Source organism: Mytilus trossulus, chromosome 1 (assembly GCF_036588685.1).
Source record: "Mytilus trossulus isolate FHL-02 chromosome 1, PNRI_Mtr1.1.1.hap1, whole genome shotgun sequence".
Lineage (NCBI taxonomy): Eukaryota > Metazoa > Mollusca > Bivalvia > Mytilida > Mytilidae > Mytilus > Mytilus trossulus.
Genome location: NC_086373.1, coordinates 41,653,308 through 41,678,636, shown reverse-complemented (window position 1 = coordinate 41,678,636; position 25,329 = coordinate 41,653,308). Strand labels below are relative to the sequence as shown.

Genomic DNA, 25,329 nt, shown 5'->3' with positions numbered 1-25,329 from the left:
CCTCGGCTTTCTTGGTTGAATGGAATTTTCCTTGAAATAACGAAATATTTACTTCCAGTTCATATATTTTCGTTTTCCCGTTTTTTGTGTGTTAATAAATGAAAGAATTAACTGTTCATGATCGGTTTTAATTAAATAGATTTCAAATATCGGCTTTTCAATTTGCATATACCATTGTTGGTGTCTACAGTGTTTAAAAAAATCCGTTACGAATAGCCGTTTTAATTCTATTAAAGTCATATAAAACCATTTTATCGTTATTTTCTCTCCAGAACACTTGATATTCGTGTTGTTGTATATACTAAACGGACAATTACTAATTTTCTCAATAAATAAAACTAAGAATGGAAATGGGAAATGTGTCAAAGAGACAACAACCCGACCATAGAGCAGCTGAAGTTGAGTGATAATGGACGGCATACTAATCTCCAAACAATTCTTTCGATCAAAAGTATTTGGAAAATATAAAATCTTACCGATACTTCCATATTGGGCGGTCCGTAACAGAAGTTACGGATAGCTGCTCCCCCTCCTCCCCAGTGAAGTTTTGAATATGACAGTTGTTATCCATTCGTTTGATGTGTTTTATCATTTGATTTTGCCATTTGATTAGTGACTTTTCATTTTGAATTTTCTCGGAGTTCAGTATCGTTGCAAATTTACTTTTGTTTTTTGTCTTTCGCTGGTTCTTTTTTAAGATTCTTTAGTTTTCCGATTTAACTAGCTATAACCACGTATCCAATAGAAAAAAGTTTAGTACTTATTTTAGAATGCAGATCAATTTAAAACTTGATAAGGCTTTGTGTTTATATATCAGGCATAACTCTACATTCTTTCATAACTGTTTTTTTTTCGTCGTCCATTCATGGTAATCGTCGCGTGGGAAAGCTGCGGTTTCCAAATTGAAATGTATTTTTTTAATATATATTTGATTATTTCTCTGTACCGGTGTTTCTTATTGTTGTTTGTACTTGAACCCTGCCATGTAGGCATTTAAGCGGCATGCTAAACACTGTTATATTAGCAAGAATTTTGGCTAGGAGGGTTTAACTTATAATTTGTTTTTTTTTAATGTTTTGTTGTCAATTATTGTTTGAGTTTTATTATCGTTTCTTCGTATCTTTGGTTAAGTCTGTATGTTGTTATATTTTTTTCTGATTAGTAAAAAGGTTATTATTACGCCTGAGTTACCGACATTTTATGATGTAGTACGGAAAATTCTTACTATGACACAAACTGAATGTAATATTTTATTGTAAAAAAATATAAATAAGATTTTCAAGTCTGGATTTCGGTGATAGGCTTTTCACCCTGTGTATCCTTTAGACGGTCGTCTTCTACAAATCATGTGACAATTTACAGATGCACAGTATTTGCTCGTTGGACAATCTCCATCACTAAAACAGTCATTTTTGCAATCAGTTTTGCCTCCTACTACTGACCTAGAAACGAGTCTCGAACCAGAGATACGGCCTGATCCACTGCGTCTGGAATCAACTATGTCTAGTCCAACACGTCCAGAGCTGATTGCGTCAAGAATATCAGAACCCGAATGACCAGACACTCCACGGCCACTACTTATGGTTTCCAAACGAGAACTGCGAGAGAGATCAAAATTTCTAGCCAAACCAGATGTACCAATTCTGCTGCCAGATGATATATGACCATCATTACTTGAAACTCTGGTCAAGCCAGATGATGACCTGCTAGAAGAAATTTCGACGCAGTAACTGCTACAACCATCATGTACACATTTATGTCCTAAACGACATAACTTGTCTTCTCCACACCCATAATGACAATTACTGATACTGTCATCGTCAGATAAAGCACGAGACAAACCAGCTAAAGTGCCTCTTGATACAGAGGTCCTACTTCCAAGAGAACCACCAGACAATCCTATACTGGCTGATGACCCGTGTGTTAGAAATTCATTTCCTATTCCATGAGATGTTCCAACAGCTCCAGCTCTTGATCCTGCTCGTCTACCTGCATCAATAACATCCAGTACAGAAAGAGATTCGCGACCTCGACGCCTGTTGATGTTTCTTCCATCTTGGTTCTCGACCAGCAAAACCTTTTCCACTCCATGTCTATCTAATGCATGTTTTTCAGTTGGTGCATAAACTGTAAAATTAAGGTCTGACATTTTATATAACTTTCAGAATTCTAGTAATATAAAAAAAAAAAAAAGTTATTTCTTGTGTATATGTAGGATTCACAGATGCTATCGGATGTTCCTTATGTCGTAACTACAATACCTTTCCCTTTTCACGAATATGACCTACTGAATAAGACTATTTACTGAATTTATAATGACTTAAGCAACATGAGGGGTGCCACATATGGAGCAGGATCTGCTAACCCTTCTAGAGCACCGCGATCACCCCTAGTGTTTGGTTGGGTTCGTGTTGCTTAGTCTTTTATTTTCCACCTATGAGTTTGATTCTCCCTCTGGTATCCTTCGTCTCTCTTATAAATGTAAGGATATCTTATATGTTTGCCAATTAGATGGCTATTCCCTATAGATGAAATGCCTAGGACGTTAACAGCTACAGTGAACGTACGGATTACGCCATACAGTATTGTAAGATATACAAGACTCCATATGACAAATCTGATTCAATTCAAAAAGAAAACCTTTTGTTAAATTTTCTTCAAGAATATACAAATAATAAAATAATAAGTACTGAAATTATATTTTTGAAATTTGTTAATAGTAAGGTATTTAATTTTTTGTATATTGACACCCAAAACACTTCCGTTAAAACAGTCTGTAAACTTGAAGAAAGCAAGTTAAATAGTTTACTTACCGGCTATTGCCATGGTGGTCAATGCCATCAAAAAGAAAAAGGTCTGGAATCTCATCATCTTTAGAAATTCTGAAAAAAAACACAATTAATATTATATGTTACTGGAATGAAGAAGTGTATATGTCTCTTGATTTTCAGTTACTGTGCAAAGCAATCCACTTTGTGATAAACCATTCTTAATTAAGTTTTTGAAGAATGCTTCTTTCTTACAATTTCTATGTTTGCTTTAATTTGCTGTCACTTAAATTACATGTTTTACCATACAGAAACTTTAATTAGTATTGGATAAATGAGGGTATTACAAGCCCAGTAGTCAGTATTTTTTGTGCTGACATGAATTGTCATTGATAAGTTTATATTTATAAATTTACCGTTTACAAATTTATGAATTATTTGAAATACTAAGGATTTTCGACCTCAGGCATAGATTACCTTAGCTGTAGTTGGCAAAACTTTTAGGAATTTTGGTCCTCAATGCTCTTCAACTTCGTAATTTATTTGGCCTTTTTAAGTTTTTTGGATTCGAACGTCACTGATGAGTCTTTTGTAGACAAAACGCGCGTCTGGCGTATATACTAAATTTAGTCCTGGTATCTATGATGAGTTCATTGTACCTTTAAGTATGTGAAACTTAATTTAAGCTTTTCATTTTCTTCAATGAATTATTTCTTGACTATTTTTCATACTTAATGTTTTGTTTATCTACGATATTTTTTCAATATTTACGTTTGTTTAAATAATTTCTTACCTTTGTTCAAAGCAGTCGTAATAGTATATGATAAATACTGCTTCAGAATCATTCTTTTATACCATTTTGGTTATTTTTCTCTTAAATGACATACACACAAGGAAGTGTGTAACTGCACCGCAAATGATGAATTAATTATTGTTTTTAACTTTTTTTTAACTTTTAAATGTCACTCCGTCATGTTTTGTGTAGTTTTGGATTATGCTTATTTAAAGAAAAAGTGTGCTCAGGGTCATTTCTTTTTCTTCCAACATTTGTCATTATGTCATAATACATGTAGTTATTACGAAATATTATTCTGACTTTCTTATAATATGGTTAAATATTAATGTTATTAATTTAGTTGTAATCAAAGACTTGTACTGTTTATAAATTAACTAAACGCATTGTATAACCTCATGGTTTGGACGTGTTTTTTCTCGTTTAATTGAAATAACTTGAAAACCACTGCCTGACATGTTGTTGAAATGTTGTTGGAAACACAACAATTATTAAGACGTATCTGATTTTACAAAGTTTGAACATATGCTTACAAAAAGGACGAGAACCATCCTCATTAAAAACCAAACTATTGAATTATTTTAAAAAATCAATTCGCATATATTTTGTATAGTATCTCTTCTTACCCCGTCATCAATGGTCAAATTACCTTAAGATTATAATCGTCAATCTTCAAATTGAAAAGGAATTATCATCACAGTGTTAGGCTCTAATTTACAAAACATTAATTCTTATAAGTATTGTTTATATATAATCTACTTAAGGAATGACTGTCATATTTTTTCTGTCTATTCGAAATAACATAAAATATTTGGTGCACACTGAATAACGTACGTAGCGGGTTATTTTAACAGTGTGCACCACATTCTTTTATGTAATTTCGAATAGACAGAAAAAATATTACAGTCATTTCTTATAATTTAATTCTAATTTCCATTTTAAGGTGGTACCCAACACCTTGACTAAAATTTATTTGGCTCGTTTAATTTTCATAAAATTTTGACAAAATATTTACTTTGACCCTTAAACAAAAATATAAAAATTTCCAAAAAATTAAACCAACCAATTTATCATAAATATTACACTGGTTATATAGCAGTTTGACAAACACTAATTTTGATCATGGAGAAGCTTAATATTCCCTTAACAACACAACGTAATTAAAACGTTTAGCCGATTTTACAGAGTTATCTCCCTGTAGTGTTAGGTACCACCTTAAACCGTAGACAACCATGAAAAAACGTTGATGAGGTCACGGTCACAATACTAAATTTTGTCTATGGGCTGATAACAAAATAATGTCAGCCAATCAGAAGACGCGTTACATCCGAAATTAAATGATATATAAGTATACTCTTAAATAAGCGTAGTTTCGCAATATCTTTTGGCTGTTGGATAATTTTTGGTTTTGATAGAATGGTCACTTCTTTTTATGTTTTTTATCTACAAAGAGAGAAAAATACGCAAAGGACTCGCGGCAAAAATTTAAAAAAAAAACACTGAAAAGACAACAGTATACAAAACAAAACCTAGAAAACTATACAAATTGCAGCACAGAACCTGTTATACCCCGGGGCGATCTCAGGTGAAAACTACTCTAACTAATCTGAGTAGATTAAAAATAAACTAAATTATGACACAAAATTTGCTTGCACTTGATTCTATTCTAACTTTTGCATTTATTGAAAGATTATTGACTTTTTTGTATAAAGAAAAATACAAACAAATATAAGTTATATAAGAAAATTAAAGTAAAAATAGTTAAAATATAAAAACTCCTAAATGAACTCCGATTTGAAATAATAAATATCTATTACATTTTTCATGTATCTCTATGTTATATATCAACGATTATAAAATTACTTTAGACCTGGTTCAATTTTCTTGTTTGGTACTACTAACAACTGTTTAAAACACCTTATACATCTTAAGTGTGCACACTGTCTATTTTACACTGATTAGAAAGAGAGAACTTCAGGCTAACAATTATGGAATACACAAAACTGTTGAACAAAATATTTATAGTGCATTCCATTTATCAATGTTACTTCAACACAAGGTTTAAATCTATATATGTAAAAGTGGTGTGATAGTTTTATTTAAATTCTTGAAATTGTTATTGTAAACCAAATACTATGAACAGGTTTAACATCTTCCTAAAAAAATATTTTTTTCATTTTGGTTATTTTCTGTTCTTTATACCTTTGGCATTTTCAAAATAATTGCCATCTCCCCTTTTTAATTTGTGTTTGCCAATCGAAAGGAAGCCAAATTTTCTAATGACTGGGTTTTTTCTTCATTCATATGAAGCAGACACCAGACAGTCGCTTCTCGAGAAAACTGTAAAGATGCAAGAGCTACCTATCACTACCTTGATAATGTCCTCTCACTACTAATTCTTTTCCTAATTTTATGGACTACTATTTGTCTTTTCATCCATTTTCATTTTTCATGTCATGATTTTGTCGCTCTCACTTGGGTATTTTTTGTTTTTTTCAATTGTTTACTTCTATTTAAAGGGACATTCACAACCATAAGTCGAAAAATAAACTGACGGCTTTTTTATTCTATTGAAAGAAGATTTTACAGTTATCGATCTAAACACCAATAAATACATAACTTTATTCGAAGAACCTATGTTTTTTTAAGAGTTACCATTATCCATTCTATATCGTGTCTGGCTATCTATTGAAGAGTCGAGAATTTATTGACATTTCCAAAAGTATGTATTCATTGCTTTACAAATTGAATGCTTTCAAACGCATTTGCCTTTCTCATGTACGCTGAAGCCGAATATTTCAAACCAGGAAAGTACATAAATCGTAACAATTGATGACCTCCATTACAAAAAAGGACATGAAATAATAGTAAAATCCCTTTTTGGTCAAAATTTCTAAGAGAGTTGAAACCTTATTATTTATAATATTACAATATCTAAATTTATAAACAGGCATGTTATAAATTATGTCAATATTGTTTTTTATAGAGACATGTTATATAATATTCATACAGATGTCCAGATAGAACATCAAATGATTACTTTTAAACTATTTAGTCTGTTTTTGGTGATATCTATTTGACGTGACTCAGTACTTTAACATTCCGTCAATGTGTTATGCATTGTACTTTTTGTGATAAATTGTGTATAATTGTCTTTTATTTTTGCTTATGTCTTTTGTCTATATGCCCTTTTAGAGTTTTTGTAATACTTATGACGTGGCTCTGTACTTAAACATACCGGCATCGTGTTATTGTTCTATTATAATTTTTGAATTCTTGTCTTTTATCTTTGCTAATTTGTTTGGTCTATATGCCTTTTTGTTTTACTTTGATTCATATGACGTGGCTCTGTACTTTTTCTTCCCATCATTGTGTTATTGTTCTATAATAAACTTTGCTTTTCTTTCCACATTATTTTTTCTCTCCTTTATTCCCGTAGATTTTTTTGTGCTGTTCTGATTGTTCATGACATGTACATAATCTGACTTAAGATTTGAAGATACCGATACAAAAATCAATTTCTTATCTATTCATTGCATGACAATCGACTATTCGAGATCTTTTCCCTAGGATTTTTACATTATATTTAGTCAGTTTCATCAACTTTAATTTTGATCTTCCTTCTAATGTCACTTATTTTTTACTGTCCTGCGATTTAAACCATTCCAAAAGTTTTCAAATTTTGTGTTGTGAAGAACGCCCATCCGATATATCAATAAACTTGATCAATTGTAATACTAAGATCTCCGGTACTCCGTTATCGATTTCGAAAACCAAACGAGATTGCAATGCAATCATATATTTTTTTATCGACAAACTTCTACTGGTTCACCAAACCACAAGCTGACAAACTCTACTGGTCAGACGCAAATTGGTGCTAGCGCTTATTTCAACCTCTGCGTCAATCTATACTTATACATCCCGTAAGTGTGCTCTTATAAATGTTTGTGTTCTTGTCTTTCATTTTGCTAATGTGCTCTGCCTATATCACGTTTTGTGCTTCTATGTTACATATTTGCTTGTTTCTACGGTAATAAAGATAATGACACAATTTTGTATTGCTATACCCTTTTTTCTGACATTTTTACCTATTGCGTTTCTTTGTTTTGTTCACCCATCGTTGTCAATATAATGGAATTTGATGTTACTGTCAAACAAGTGAAAGGTTTAGCTAGCTATGCAACATGTTTTTATTCACCATTGTCTGCATAAGAAAATGCTTGTACCATGTCAGTAATATACCATTTGATATCATTTCGTTTGATGTGTATGAGATTTGGATTTTGCCATGGGATAAGGGGCTTCAGAGACGTTTTATCCCCCTAAAAAAATTAACACAAAATATTAATACGGAACGAAAGAACAAGTCTGTTTTGTAAATCTTTTATAATGAAGTTCAGAGTAAAATTGAATGTGAGGAGAAAGATAATTGTCTGAATTTTTACATTCAATACAACATTTCGAAAGGCAACGAATCAGGACATATTTTTTTTTAACCCAAGACAAAACTAACGGTGCCAAGATTTGACACAACTTTTTTTTTCAATTCTTAGTTTTCTATTTCATAAAACTTGTAACTCATATTTGACTGAGCCCTGTGTATTTGATACTAGTAAACCATATGCAGACAAATCGCTAGTATTGCATATACGTTTAAAGTCCTAACAAAAACTTAGAAGAGTTTTCCAACGTCAGCTATATAACCTTTACGCAGCGGTTTTCCAAACAATTGAAAGAAAATAAAATTATCGTCTTAAAGGAAATAAAAGTCTTCAGTTTAATTTTTTTTTATATTGCACAAGTCTCTGGTTACTACCAAATATACCATAAATTTATTTGAGAAAATTAATAATAGGTCAAAACAATATTTCATAACAAGTACATGTATTATGACGTAATAAAAACTGTGTAGATTGTAGGAGGAAACAAAATGTGTCATTGACCCTGAGAAAACTTTCGTACTTAGACATTTATTGAAGTTTCTTAGTACTACGACAGTGTGACATTTGAAAGTGCAACTATGATCAACGCATTCATCATTTGCGGTTAAACATAAACTTTCCTTGTGTACATGTGTATTATAAACAATATATATTTGAAAACGGTATAAAAGAACGATTTGGAGGCAGTGAAACATTATTCATTAGCAATAACTCGAATTGTTCCAAACAAAGGTAGGAAAATATTAAAGCAGTTATAAACAATTATATTAAATGCCATATAAACAAAGATAGAAATACGTCGTTAAAGATTGAGTAAAAAGGCTTTAAAATTTTTAAAGCGTTGTGCATTGTTTAGCATTTTAGTATTGATTTTAGTAATAAAAATAAAAATACAGTAGCAACATAATTCTTTAAAGTATAAGTACTGATGTTTACTGTGTTTTATAATACATCGGAAGTTTAATTCGAAATGAAATATTTATTTGAGATATTAAAGTGAATAATCATTCGAAGTAATGTTTGTTTTTTAAGTTTAAATACTGTAATAGTAAATGCATATCTTAAACTTATACTTGACAATCAATGTAAGTTGTGAAAATTTCTTTTTCTGCATTTGTTTATTCGTGAATATGCATCATATGTATCTTTCTAATTCGTAAAGTGATCCTAATTTCTTTGAAAAACCTATTGCATTTATAGTAGTGTTGTCAAATCGTACAATTTTGCCTAACCGGTTATTCGGATAATCGTTCGACCGATTAATCGGTTAACCGGTATAGTTTAAATTCGGGTTTGAAATCCTTATCGTTAGCACTCTACACATAGATATAAGATGTGGTATGAGTGTCAATTTGACAACCTCTCATCCATGTCATAAATTTACGCTTTTAGAAATGAATATTGTCCTTTGGCATTATGAGGCTTGTTTTTTAGGATTCCTGGCGAAGTTTGACTTTTAATAATCAAATACACCGTATCAACTACAGCGTCTGTAACAACTTCAGATTAAAAAAACAAACTTCTTTATTTTGTAGAATTGAATATATCTGAAACCGATTATTCTTTCCTTTTCTCTTGTTGTCTTTAAAAAACATGTGAAGTGTTTCAATTTTAAATGATTAATTATAAAAAAAGAAGCTGTGATATGATTGCAAATAAGACAATTCTCCACAAGAGACCAAAATGACACAGAAATTAACAACTATGGGTCACCGCACTCTTTTTCTTTGCTTCGTTTGCTTGTTTCTTTAAGCATGTTACTCGTACTATTACGTATACATTGAGTACATTCACATTGGTTTGCATTTCACAATTTTTGAGCTAGCATTTCGTTTAAAGTAAAACTAAACCTTACACGACGAAGGTTACCCATTTAAAAGTAGGTTTACCCAAAATTAGATAAAAAACGAATGCATGAAATAAATCGCAAAATTTAATCGCATTACTGCTTCAAAGTTACTGTTTAAAGATATGTATACTTATTGTGTTTCTTTAAGATCCTGCCCCGAGCTGGGAGACAACTTCTAATTAAAATCAATATACTGGACAATTGAGTTTTCTAATTAATTACCACAACGACAATTTTTAAATAAAACTATTAATGATTTTAATTAAAATTTAAATCAAATCTACCAAATTGAAAAAAAGTCCAGTTAACCAGTTAGCCAGTTTTGTATTCGGTATTAGGTTGATCGGTTAACCGTTGAAACCACTAATTTATAGATTGAAGTTTTATTTTCACGATTTACATAATTCTTATTAAATCATTTGAACTGCTATTTTGTAAGTAACGATATTTTTCCTCTAAATTTCAGACTAAGAAATGATGGAATTTCAGACCATTTTCGTGTTGATGGCATTGACCACAATAACAGTAGCCGGTAAGAAAAACGTTCATTACATGTATGTTTTTTCTCGAAATAACATTTGAATATCCTTCCACAGAATGTTCTTTAAAACAGCTGATATTTTATAAACCGAACAGTCTCTGCTATTGCTTGCAACAACGTCCCTTTGCTAATGGTGTGTAGTCCTTTTATTGCCGATAATACTTGCTATCATTATATTGTTTAATAAAAAAAAATCACCTATATTATTTTTTCTCCAATTAATCAATTCATAAAAATCACATAAATTGTCAGATATTTATTTTTACAGTATATGCACCCTCAGATAAGCATGCATTAGATAGACATGGAGTGGAAAAGGTTTTACTGGTCGAAAACACAGTTGGTAGAAACATAAACAGGCGTCGTAGTGACGGATCTCTTTCTGTACTGGATGTTATCGATGCAAATAGACGAACAGGATCAAGAAATGTTGGAACATCTCATGGAATAGGCAGTGAATTCATTACACACGGGTCATCTTCCGGTAGAGGATTATCTGGTGCCTCTGTTGGTGGCAGGACCTCTGTATCTGGAGTAATTAGAGGCTCTTCAATTGGTTTGTCCCGAGTTTTATCTGACGATGATGATCATTTCACCTCTAGACGAATTGGTTCATCTGGTCTGGCTAGAAATGTGGGTCTGTCCAGAAATTCTCATTTGGACACTATTGGTAGTGGCCGAGGAGGGTCTGGTCATACAGGTGCCGATATTCTTGACTCAATCAGTTCTAGACGAGGTGGGCGTGTTGTACTAGACAATGTTTCTTCAAGACGTAGTGGATCAGGTCGTACTTCTGGTTCAGGAGTAGTTTTTCAGTCAGTGGAAGGAGGAAAAACTGATTGCAAAAATGACTGTTTTGGTGATGGAGATTGTCCAACAAATAGATACTGTGCCAATGTTAATTGTCACAGAATTTGTAGAAGAAGACTGTCTAATGGATATTCACCATGAAAAGCCTATCACCGAAATCCATACTAAGAACACTTTTTGATATTTTTTTTAAAATAAAATATTGCATTAAGTTTTTGTTATTGTATAGATTTTCTGTTATTTCATCAAAACAAACTAATCATATATTATAACAACATACAGACTGAAATACAGATATAAATAAAGATAACAAAATCATACAGCTATTGGGGGAAAAAATGATGATTTGATTAAATTATAGTAAACCGTAACGCACAAAAACCATAACATAATCACTGTACTAGTATACTTAGTTTTTAAAGGGCCATATGTAGGACGCTTACGGAGTTTCTCGGTACATTGTAGACCCATTGGTGGCCTTCGGCTGTTGTCTGTTCTATGGTCGGGTTGTTGTCGCTCTTACACATTCCCCATTTCCTTTCTCAAATTTATAAAACAAAATCGCAAAAGCAAAGACAATTCTTTGTCAAGTTCTACATTGATTTGAATTCTGAAATAACTATAGTTATGTTAATGCTTGATACGTGCTGATATCTAGACAATACGGACAACTAACAATTTTCTTAACAAAAACAGATTAAGGGAAAGATATTAGCATAGAAATCTTTGATTATGAAAAGAGGTATACATGAAACCTGAATTATAACATAAAAAGTATGAGGATATATTTTAATTGCCAAAATTGTTAACCATGTTTACCTTGGGAAATAACATGTTTATGTCTTTATAATTATATGTATACATTCATATGGTCAGTCCTTAATATAAAACACATATGAACTATTTTATACCTTACTATGACATATATGTTTCGATCATTGTTGAAGGTGATTCTATTACATATAGTGGTAAATTAACATTATTACGTGTGTGATAGATAATTGTTTTATTGGAATCATTCCACATCTTATATCTTTGTTAATTAGACAGGTAAAAGTCTTCCAGAAGCACTCATTAAGGTCTCGTGTTTGATTACTACCTTACCTTACCCGAACACTTTTTTTTTGAAATGTCATAGTATTCATTATTGTATGTGTAAGAAAACATACATATAGTCTTTCATATCATGAAAATAGAATAGCGCTTCAAAATTAAGATACGCTTCTATTATTTTATGTTATGAAATATACGATAATCTTCTGATTCTATTTTACTGTAGAGCATAAAATCATATTTGAAGCTGCAGTCTTCGATAAATATCAATGCATATGGTGTATATTGTGTGCTTTGTTTATCATCGATAAAAAAAACAACCTCGTCCATCAAAAGGCTTTACGGATATAAAAAAAAGTTTTGTTTAATTGGGGTTAAGCCGAAGAACAAAATAACATTGTTCAAACAAGTTGAAATAAAATATGTATTTTGCATACCTATTTTTATATATATTAGACCATTGGTTTAACATCAGTAATTTTTGGGACCCTTTACAGCTTGCTGTTTGATGTGAGCCAAGTTTCCGTGTTGAAGACCGTACCTTGACCTCTAATGGTCTATTTTTATAAATTGATTTGTTATTTGGACGGATAGTTGTATCATTGGCACTCATACCACATCTTTCGATATCTATTAAACACATTGCTTTCAATACCTGATATCTCCAACACAAACAGTCAACCTTATATATTTGGCCTTGGGTGAATATATTTTTCCTTGAAATGTCGAAATATGTACATCTAATTCTTACATTTTTGTTCACCTTTCTTCTTTTGTTAAGAAATGGACGAATTAATTGTCATAATTACAAATATGACTAAAGAAAAAAAAAGCATACAGCAGTTGAAATTTTTTTTCGGTGATTTGTTTTTTTACAGTAACTCGTAACACACACAAAACATAACAAAAACAATTAAAAACTTTTTTTGCCAGAGCAAAGACAATTCCTGGTCAAGTTCTACATTGATTGGAATTCTGAAATAACTAAAAACATTCTTAGAATTTTTATGTTGGATACGTGCTGATAGCTAGACAACACAGAAAAATAACGATTTTCGTTACAAAAACAGATTAAGCGAAAGATATTAGAATAGAAATCTTTGATTATAAAAAGAGGTATACAATGAACCTGAATTAAAAAATAAAAAAGTATGAGGATATATTTTAATTGCAAAAATTGTTAGCCATAGAAATAATATGTTTATTTATAAATTGTTATATGTATACATTCATATGGTCGGTCCTTAATAAAGAAGGGCATATGAACTAATTTGTATCTAACTATGTGATATAGATTTCAATCATTGTTGAAGGTAATTTTTGTGCAGATAGTTGTTAGTTTGTCTATCTAATGCATATACTGTAAAATTAAAGATCTGACAATTTAAGTTATATTTATGAATTAAGTAATGATTAATTTAGGAAAAAAAAAGAACTTGTATTTTATTTTTATTGAACATTACAATGATTTCAAGTGTTATCTTCAATAAAACAACTACACATGCTATGCAAAGGGAAGATGTTGTAAGCAATTCTAAAGAAAAGTACTGAACTCCGAAGAAAATTCAAAACCGAAAGTCACTATTCAAATGGCAAATTAAAATGATAAAACACATCAAGCGAATGGAAGAGACTGTTCGGTTTTGCAAATATCAGCTGTTTTAAAGAACATTCTCTAGTAGGACATTCAAATGTTATTTACACACTGAACACACTTTTATTTGATACAGTTTATAAATTTCGAGAAAAACACATTGAACACTTTTCTTACCGGCTACTGTTATTGTTATCAATGCAATCAAAACGAAAATGGTCGGAAATCTCATCATTTCTAAGTCTTCAATTTAGAGGCAAAATATCGTTATTAACAAAATAGCAGGTCAAACAATTTAATACGAAATATGTAAATCGTGCAAATAAAGTTTCAATCTTTAAATGCAATATGATTTTACAGAGAAATTAGGTTCACATCACAAATAAGAAAGATACATAGGATGTATATTCACGACTTAACAACTGCAGAAAAAGGAACTTTCATCAATTTCATTGATTGTCAAGTATAAGTATAATATATATATTTACTTTTACAGTATTTAAACTTAAAAACAAACATTTATTCGAATGATTGATAACTTGAAAATTTCAAATTATAATTTCATTTCAAATTATATATTCAAAAAATTTTAAATCACAGTGGACATCAGTTATGAAAATTAATTATACTTTGTAGCTGTATTGTGTTACTGTATCTTAATTTAATTTACTGAGATCAATACCAAAATATTGAAATATGCATAACGCTTTAAACTTTATAAATCTAATTTTCTTAATCTTTTTTAAGACAGACAGCTAGATACCATAAACATACTACGTATACACAAGCCAGAGTCTGAGCTTGATTTGCTATATGATATAAAAACTAAACTGACGAAAAAAGGTCATTTATTCAAAATCATAAAATGCAAAAAATACATTTTGCAAATAAAAAATTTGACATAAAAATTCATATTTAATATGAAATAATAATACATAATTACTACGAAATTACATCAACTAATATCATGTCAATTGAATAAATGACAAAGAATAGCAAAGGTGGGGAGAAAAACCTGCCACAAATCCACTCTTTGGCTGAAAGAGTGGATGTGAAATCCACTCTAAGGCTAAAAGAGTGGATCCCCCACCCGAGGACTCTGGCGACGTGAATACAATTATATTATGTAAAACGTTTCCACATTTAGCAAAAAAATTAAAAGTTCCTATTTTCATATACCAAGATATTACTCTAAAATTATCTTTTACTGGTGAAAATGATTAAAGGTGTAAATCTTATTCCGACCAGTATCACAGCAATTAAATTACAATAGAATCGCAGTTACAATGTAAGTATGATTCAGAATTCATATTTCTTCTTACATCCATTTATATTTTAGTACAGACAATTAGTACTTTGATTAACCGAAACTATATTTTTAATTTTAAAAATTCAAACAAAACTAAAGTATATTTTTACAAAGCCCTGGATCCTTCCTAAATACGAAGTTTTATATCTGACTATTTCTGTAAGGGATCATGAGCAAAGGATTCCCAAACTACACTTGACATTTTTCAATCGAAAATGTATAAATATAAAAAAAGAAGATGTGGTATGATGCCAATGAGACAGTTTACCACAAGAGACCAAAATGACACGGAAATTTACGACTATAGGTCATCACACGGCCTTTAACAATGAGCAAAGCTTATATTGCATAGTCAGCTATTAAAGACCCCAAAATTACCATGTAAAACAATTCAAACAAGAAAACTAACGGCCGTATTTACATAAAAAAAATCAAAAAAATCAAAAAATAAATGAACAAAAAACTTAAATGTAACACATAAGCAAACGACAACCACTGAACTACAGGCTCCTAACTTGGGAAAGGCACATACATACATAATATGACGGGGTGAATTCCATGGGGTAAACATTTTCAAATTAAAATTAGTAAATAAGTATTTACTGTAAACCTTTTTTAACTCTCAGTTATTTTTGTTGTGATCCGAATTGATATGAGACTATAGAAATAATTTTCGTAACTCATGATACGGTAAAAAGAAAAGTTTTAGTCACAATTATTAATATACAGCTTTTTAGAAATTTAGTGACTGGTGAACATCACCATTCAATATTAATAGTAATAATTTATATCAATAACACCACTATAAAAAAGGAGGAATACACCAAACTTACTTCAACCTAACATAAAATAAATTCATTCCTTCCTGGCATGCGACAGAACTTATTTTAACAAACTGTCATTCCAATGCAATACATAAAAAAGGTTTATATTGTATAGTAGTAAATAAAGTTGTAAAATGAATAATAAAAAATTCCAGCTTTAAGTGATGTTTTATATAATTGTTTGTACCTTAATTGCGATAAAAGTTAAAAAGATGTAAGTTTTAACCGAGTAAATATTTATAGCTTTTGACACATACTATAAACATTTAACCAAAAGAGAAAAGAAAATTTAGTTAATAAACAGTCTAGTTAAATATAAAAACTTTGGTTTGTGATGGATTTATCTCTAAAGACCATAGCATTTAGACAACATTGGAATAAACCATTAAGTCGTTTTATATATATAATTTGAATAATTAGTATGAATAAACACGGCAACATTTACATGAATCACGAATTATTCATGTATACATACAGGAAGTTAAACCGAGCCTACCGAATGATCCCATTGACATTCGAACAAGGTGTAAAGAAAGCATGAGGAGGGCGGCAATAAAGACATATATTGTATGAACTAAAGATCACAAACGTTTTAGTAGGCTATACTGACCCAAAACAAGATACATTGAAATTATGTGACATAAAGATAAAAACCGTTTTGGCAGGCAATGCTGACCCAAAACAAGACAGTTGTAATTATATGAAATAAAAATCAGAAAACGTTTTGGCAGGCAATTCTGGCCCAAAACAAGACAGATGTAATTATAAGAAATAGAGATCATAAAACGTTTTGGCAGGCAATGCTGGCCCAAATTAAGACAGTTGTAATTATAAAGAAAAAAAATCATAAAATGTTTTGGCAAGCAATGCTGACCCAACACAAGACTGTTGTAATTATATGAAATAAAAATAATAAACGTTTTGGCAGGCAATGTTGGCCCAAAACAAGGCAGATGTAATTATAAGAAATAAAGATCATAAAACTTTTTGGCAGGCAATGCTGGCCCAAAACAAGACAGTTGTAATTATAAGAAATATATATCATAAAATGTTTTGGCAAGCAATGCTGACCCAAAACAAGACAGTTGTAATTATATGAAATAAAGATAATAAACGTTTAGGCAGGAAATGCTGACCCAAAACAAGACAGTTGTGATGGTTTGAAATAAAGGATCATAATGTTTTGTCAGGTAATACTGACCCGCAACAGCTGAAGTAAGTTCTGATACTAAATTTATTCTTTTTAGCTGTTAAATTCTATAAACGTATTTGACTTCAATCCTTGAATCACGGACACTATTAGGACCATTTTATCCATGAACTGCGGCAGAAGTCTTTGTTTGTTTTATTTTCCTTCCTCCAAAACGAAGTGCTGTATTTAAGTAACGAGAGTCCTGGACAATTAACGACATAGTCAACTTTAAAGAGATGATGGAATAACATTAGGTGCTTTGAGCTTTCATCGTAACTAGTGTCCAGTTGTGTATCAAAATGCTGATTGAAGTCGTATTTTGTAAATTTGTATTTATAAAACAGTCAATTAGGCTTTGGTTAGTCAATGTTGATACGACTCGCACTTCTGGATCAAAATTCTAATCACGAAATTAGGTATGTGTCCTTAATGTCAGTTAAACAGCAACCAATCAATATTCGTATGTTCGTATTATCGGACTTATGGCATACCGCTTGCAAAAGTAAGTATATGGAAGTTGTTGATATGATGCTTAATTGCACACGTCCTTAAATGGAGAAAGTTCTTTCGTAGATGAATGCCATTCTTAGCGCTGTTCGTCCATAGTCAAGGCATGAAATAAACAAACAAAAAAAGAATATAAAATAATGGATAAAAATTAAATTCTCATTAAAAACAAACTTGGTCTTACTCAAGGACCACAAACAAAACGCATGTTAAGGAATAATATGCGATAATTAAATTATCAAAGTTTCTATTCTTTAATAATCAACCATTAAACCGAAAAGATGTTTTTATCATGTATTAAATGAAGAGTATGAACTTTAAAATATCATCAGTTTATATCTATATATGTCTTGTCCAATGTTTTTTTTTATTAACAAATCTAGTATAAAGAAAAAAGCAGACGACCTTACAGTGCATAAGTATCGGCATAAAAATTATCAATTACGTTCATCGCAACCCAAACTATATCATTTACATGAATTATACTAGTAAAGATAAATAAAATAACACAATAAAAACATGTATTACAAACTGAAAAACATGTAAATCTGACTACATGTATCAAAATACTGGCAATTTTGTATGAAGTTAACGAATTGATTACAAAATTAATTTATTCCAAACCAATCACCATGACGAAAAAATAATTAAATGTAGTTTAGCATGAGTTTCATGGCGAAGCATAAAACAATACAGAGATCATAGACCAAGCTACTACGACATCTGCAAAAATATAACATGCGTTTCATGACGAAGCATAAAACAAAACCCACTACAAATTAACTTTACAAAAGCAAATACACAGAGGTCATAGACCAAGCTACTACGACCTCTGAAAAAGTAGCATGAGTTTCATGACGAAGCATAAAACAATACAGAGATCATAGACCAAGCTACTACGACCTCTGTAAAACCGAAGCAGCATGAGTTTCATGACGAAGCATAAAACAATACCCACTACATACTACAATATTTGCAAAAGTAAATACACAGAGGTCATAGACCAAGCTACCACAACCTCTGAGAAAAATAATACACAGAGGACATAAGTACAAGCAACCACGCCCTCTGCGAAAATTTAAATATCGTCCACATTACCCAAAACAGGCAAAGACAGGTAAATTGGTTCGTAATAAATAAGCATTGGGTTGCGATAAACATATAGGTAATAGACATATCCTTTTTATACCGATCACATAAAGCAAACAAGGTACACTTGCATAAATTAAAATACTAACAATTATAGCAATTAGGCTAACTTGCAAAATTATGATAAGCTCAAACCAATCTGCCGTGAAGAGATTTACGAAAGTAGCATGAGTTTTGTGACATAGCATAAAACAATGAACTCTGCATAAAACGTAATGAAAAAGCACATAGTACACAGAGTTCATAAGTACAAGCAGTCAAGCTCACTGCATCAATTGAAATAACTACAACCTTACCCAAACAAGTAAGTCAAATGGGTTTGTAACACAATAGCTTGGCATTAATACTTAAACTGTCTTGCTCTTTCATATAAGAGTACTTAAAATGTATGAAACCGTTAATAACATCCTATAAATTATAAGTGTATAACTTTGCATTCTGCCATGTATGGTATTATTATCGTTATGCAATAATCAAATTTTTAATTGTAGTAAAATTTAAACGAATCATGTATCTTACACATACATAAGGCTGATATACGTTCTGCAAATATTATGATGCTGTAAAGGATGCAGTAACTTGTAAAATTACAATCAGGTTAATCATCAGATAAATGGTAAATAATTACATTTTGATCGCAAACGCATAGCGTCGCCACCCACATGAAAATCAAATTGACCCAATATCTCTTTGACAAAGAAATGAATTTGACCAACTGCTCATGTTTGGCATAAATCTAAATAGTGAGTTTTATCCGAATGAAAGGATGGTTAAAAAGAAATAACTCTACGTTTGTTCAAAATGTAAGCATAGAATATAAAAGTATAGTTCGATTTTACCTGAAATAGCTAAAATGAAATCACTCCAGTCCAAAATTAATCCACATATAATTTTGAATAAATTGTTTGATAAGAATCACAAGTTAACACATCAAATACTGATGATAAAAGGAAGTGACCACAATGCACTTACACGTGAACTCGTGCTGACCCGCAATGCCATTGACCAATAAGAAAGATGATATCCGGTCATGCATTGGACATAAAAGAAATTTCTCTGCACGTGAAAACAAGTTATCTAATTTCAACAATTTATCGTTTAATTAAGTAGGACACTCTGACCCTTTGACCAGACTAGAGACATTATACATTTACAATAATAATAGCTCACTCTTTTATTTAAGTCGGTTAGTAATAACCAATTAAACAGAATTATCTTCTCTGCTGTCTTAAATTATTTTATTCCGCTTAATTTTCAATTAGCAAATAAAACTGGTTATAACTTCATTTATATCCTATCTTTGTTACTATGGCATTAATTATATTTGTTATATCTTTCCTATTTATTTAAACAAAAAAAAAAAACAGAAAACTAACGATTTTCGTTACAAAAACAGATTAAGGGAAAGATATTAGCATAGAAATCTTTGATTATAAAAAGAGGTATACATGAAACCTGAATTATAACATAAAAAGTATGCGAAAATTATTAACTAAATGCTCCAGAATTACCTTCAACAATGATTGAAATCTATATCCCACAATTAGATAAAAAATAAGTTCATATGTCTTTTAACATTAAGGACGAACTTTATGAATGTATACATATAACAATTTATAATTATAATTTGTATTTTGACTTTGTACGAATTGTAATTTGTACAAAAAGTGCTTGTACAAACTACAATTTGTACAAAATAGGACAAAAAATCACTTATAACTTGTACAATAATTTTTCATATGGATTTTGGCGAAAAAAGCATTGATACACATTATTGAATTGCTACTTAATGGCCAGACAGTACACCTAAGTTACAAAATTCAAAAGTAGTTCTTTATCATTCGTTTCAGCAGGTGATCTAGTGATTTATGGAATCAGGTATTGCAAACCATCTTTTGACTCTCAATTCGATGACTACCTGTTTTACAGGCATTTTAACTGTTTCTTATAGCGAGCGTTGAAGATCAGAAACCGTTGCTGTGAATTAATATGTGCAATTAACTGCTCCAGTCAAAATTTTAAACAAAATAGATATCCTAGAAGATTAAAGACCCCATTTGGTTAGGAATATGACTATGCAAAAGTCAGGAATATGTCAGTTGTTTTTTGCCGTATTTTATCAATGGTTTTTTTTCAACCAGGATCTTTGTTTTATTACTGTGCATAACACTTAACGGAAAACAGTTGCGACAGTCTAAACTTTAAAAACAAAATAAAATTTATGCTAACCAGACAGACGGACGGACATTTATTTTATAAGAAAACTAGTTGGTGTATTATTTTAAAATTATCAGACCCAATGGCATCGAATCATCAATCTTTTCACAAACAAAAGTGAAGCGGAATAAGTCATGTAAATTCAATCTTTTGATGTAGCAATTACAAATATAAATTAATACTTGCTTAAAGAAATATTTGATTGTTTTCATGGACTTATAGAAATAACGAATAAGTGAGAACAAATCTTTTGAGATCCTTTTCACGATCATCAAAACGCTGTACGCGATACAAAATATGAAATTTTACAAATATAATCGTTTGCAAAGTTTCTGAATAAAAAAAAACCCTCAAAATAAAGAACTAATCAAGCAGTACTATTAAATGATATCTTTTTAAAGAAAAAGACGTTAGTGTATTAAAAATTTGAAAAAATCCTATTTGTTTACTTTTTTTTCTCTCAAAAGTTTCGAAGATCAACCTGCCTTTTGGAGTTGTCCACAAACAGTGTATGTTAATAATGTTTAGTGTGTGGTCAGTTAATTACAATTCTATCGTGTGAATCATTGCATTTTTCACCAAAATTCGTTTTTAAAACTGTTGTACAAGTTATAAGTGAATTTTGGTCAAATTTTGTACAAATTGTAATTTGTACAAGCACGTTTTGTACAAATTGTAATTTGTACAAAGTCAAAATACAAAGTATAATTTGTACAATATTTTTGTACAAAATGATAACTTGTACACAACATATACATATAACAATTTACAAATAAACATATTATTTTCAAAAATAAACATTGTTAACAATTTTCGCAAACAAATATGTCCTCATACTTTTTATGTTATAATTCAGATTCCATGTATACCTCTTTTTATAATCAAATATTGCTATGCTAATATTCTCCATTAATCTGTTTTTGTAAGTAAAATCGTTGGTTTTTCGTGTTATCTAGCTATCAGCATGTATCCAACATACAATTTCTAAGAATGTTTTTAGTTATTTCAGAATTCCAATTAATGTAGAGATTGACAAGGAATTGTCTTTGCTTTGGCGAAGAAAGTGTTTTATGATTGTTTTGTTAGGTTTTTTGTGTGTTACGAGTAACTGTAATTTAAACAAATTACCGAACACTTTTTTAAATTGCTGTATGCTTTTGTTATCTTTATTCATATTTGTATTTATGACTGTATGCTGTTTAAATTTTTCTGAAACGTTTTATTTGACAAATGACTTTGTCAATATTTTTGATAAAATAACAAAAAAAATCCATACAATAACAAAAACTAAATGCAATATTTTATTTTAAAAAAGATATAAAAAAGGTTCATAGTCTGGATTTCGGTTATAGGCTTTTCATGATGAGTATCCATTTGACAGTCTTCTTCTGCAAATTCTGTGACAATTAACAGTGGCACAGTATCTGTTTGTTGGACAATCTCCATCACTTAAACAGTCGTTTTTGCAAACAGTGTTTCCTCCTAGCACTGACTGAGAAACGACTCCTGAACCTGAAGTACGTGCTGATCCACTCCGTCTGGCAGAAACAGTGTCTAGTACAACACGCCCACCTCGTCCAGAACTGAGGGCGTCAAGAATATCTGCACCTGAATGACCAGACAATCCATGGCCACTACCAATAGTTTCCAAATGAAAATTTCTTGACAGATCCAAATTTCTAGCCAGACCAGATGAACCAATTCGGCTACCAGACGTGAACTGATCATCATCATCAGATAAAGCACGGGACAAACCAATTGAAGAGCCTCTAATGCTTCCAGATACAGAGGTCCTGCCACCAACTGAAGCTCCAGACAATCCTCTACCGGTAGATGACCCGTGTGTAATAAACTCGCTTCCTATTCCATGAGATGTTCCAACATTTCTTGATCCTGCTCGTCTATTTGCATCAATGACATCCAGTACAGAAAGAGATCCGTCACCACGACGCCTGTTTATGTTTCTTCCAACTGTGTGTTCATCCAGCAAAACTTTTGCTACTCCATGTCTGTCTAATGCATGTTTGTCTGTTGGTGCATATACTGTAAAATGAATATTTGACGTGTTATAATTTTCACAAATCTAGTAATACAAAAAAAAAAACTTTTGTTGATACGTAGATATTAGAAAATGTGGTATTTTTACCAATTTGATTACCTTAAACTTAAAATGAAATGACTAGAATGTAATCAACTGCAGGGAACGTACGATTTCAGGACAGATGTAGGCTCATACTGTATAGTAAGCTTTAAAAGACTCCACATGACAAATATGTTCAAAATGTAAGCATAGAATATAAAAGTATAGTTCGATTTTACCTGAAATAGCTAAAATGAAATCACTCCAGTCCAAAATTAATCCACATATAATTTTGAATAAATTGTTTGATAAGAATCACAAGTTAACACATCAAATACTGATGATAAAAGGAAGTGACCACAATGCACTTACACGTGAACTCGTGCTGACCCGCAATGCCATTGACCAATAAGAAAGATGATATCCGGTCATGCATTGGACATAAAAGAAATTTCTCTGCACGTGAAAACAAGTTATCTAATTTCAACAATTTATCGTTTAATTAAGTAGGACACTCTGACCCTTTGACCAGACTAGAGACATTATACATTTACAATAATAATAGCTCACTCTTTTATTTAAGTCGGTTAGTAATAACCAATTAAACAGAATTATCTTCTCTGCTGTCTTAAATTATTTTATTCCGCTTAATTTTCAATTAGCAAATAAAACTGGTTATAACTTCATTTATATCCTATCTTTGTTACTATGGCATTAATTATATTTGTTATATCTTTCCTATTTATTTAAACAAAAAAAAACAACAGAAAACTAACGATTTTCGTTACAAAAACAGATTAAGGGAAAGATATTAGCATAGAAATCTTTGATTATAAAAAGAGGTATACATGAAACCTGAATTATAACATAAAAAGTATGCGAAAATTATTAACTAAATGCTCCAGAATTACCTTCAACAATGATTGAAATCTATATCCCACAATTAGATAAAAAATAAGTTCATATGTCTTTTAACATTAAGGACGAACTTTATGAATGTATACATATAACAATTTATAATTATAATTTGTATTTTGACTTTGTACGAATTGTAATTTGTACAAAAAGTGCTTGTACAAACTACAATTTGTACAAAATAGGACAAAAAATCACTTATAACTTGTACAATAATTTTTCATATGGATTTTGGCGAAAAAAGCATTGATACACATTATTGAATTGCTACTTAATGGCCAGACAGTACACCTAAGTTACAAAATTCAAAAGTAGTTCTTTATCATTCGTTTCAGCAGGTGATCTAGTGATTTATGGAATCAGGTATTGCAAACCATCTTTTGACTCTCAATTCGATGACTACCTGTTTTACAGGCATTTTAACTGTTTCTTATAGCGAGCGTTGAAGATCAGAAACCGTTGCTGTGAATTAATATGTGCAATTAACTGCTCCAGTCAAAATTTTAAACAAAATAGATATCCTAGAAGATTAAAGACCCCATTTGGTTAGGAATATGACTATGCAAAAGTCAGGAATATGTCAGTTGTTTTTTGCCGTATTTTATCAATGGTTTTTTTTCAACCAGGATCTTTGTTTTATTACTGTGCATAACACTTAACGGAAAACAGTTGCGACAGTCTAAACTTTAAAAACAAAATAAAATTTATGCTAACCAGACAGACGGACGGACATTTATTTTATAAGAAAACTAGTTGGTGTATTATTTTAAAATTATCAGACCCAATGGCATCGAATCATCAATCTTTTCACAAACAAAAGTGAAGCGGAATAAGTCATGTAAATTCAATCTTTTGATGTAGCAATTACAAATATAAATTAATACTTGCTTAAAGAAATATTTGATTGTTTTCATGGACTTATAGAAATAACGAATAAGTGAGAACAAATCTTTTGAGATCCTTTTCACGATCATCAAAACGCTGTACGCGATACAAAATATGAAATTTTACAAATATAATCGTTTGCAAAGTTTCTGAATAAAAAAAAACCCTCAAAATAAAGAACTAATCAAGCAGTACTATTAAATGATATCTTTTTAAAGAAAAAGACGTTAGTGTATTAAAAATTTGAAAAAATCCTATTTGTTTACTTTTTTTTCTCTCAAAAGTTTCGAAGATCAACCTGCCTTTTGGAGTTGTCCACAAACAGTGTATGTTAATAATGTTTAGTGTGTGGTCAGTTAATTACAATTCTATCGTGTGAATCATTGCATTTTTCACCAAAA

General features: G+C 30.7%; 2 protein-coding genes across 2 annotated transcripts; one reads left to right on the top strand and one right to left on the bottom strand.

Annotated features, from left to right (window-relative positions):
• Positions 1-1,237: 1,237 nt before the first annotated feature.
• Positions 1,238-3,654, bottom strand: LOC134708011 (uncharacterized). Its single transcript, XM_063568238.1, has 3 exons — positions 3,562-3,654; positions 2,814-2,882; positions 1,238-2,127 (listed from the first exon to the last, which is right to left on the bottom strand). Exons 1-3 carry the CDS (start codon positions 3,611-3,613, stop codon positions 1,307-1,309), a joined length of 942 nt encoding a protein of 313 aa, XP_063424308.1. The 5' UTR covers positions 3,614-3,654; the 3' UTR covers positions 1,238-1,306.
• A 6,627-nt stretch (positions 3,655-10,281) lies between these two features.
• LOC134708004 (uncharacterized) lies at positions 10,282-11,414 on the top strand. Its single transcript, XM_063568226.1, has 2 exons — positions 10,282-10,384; positions 10,662-11,414. Exons 1-2 carry the CDS (start codon positions 10,327-10,329, stop codon positions 11,342-11,344), a joined length of 741 nt encoding a protein of 246 aa, XP_063424296.1. The 5' UTR covers positions 10,282-10,326; the 3' UTR covers positions 11,345-11,414.
• The last annotated feature ends 13,915 nt before the right edge of the window (positions 11,415-25,329 follow it).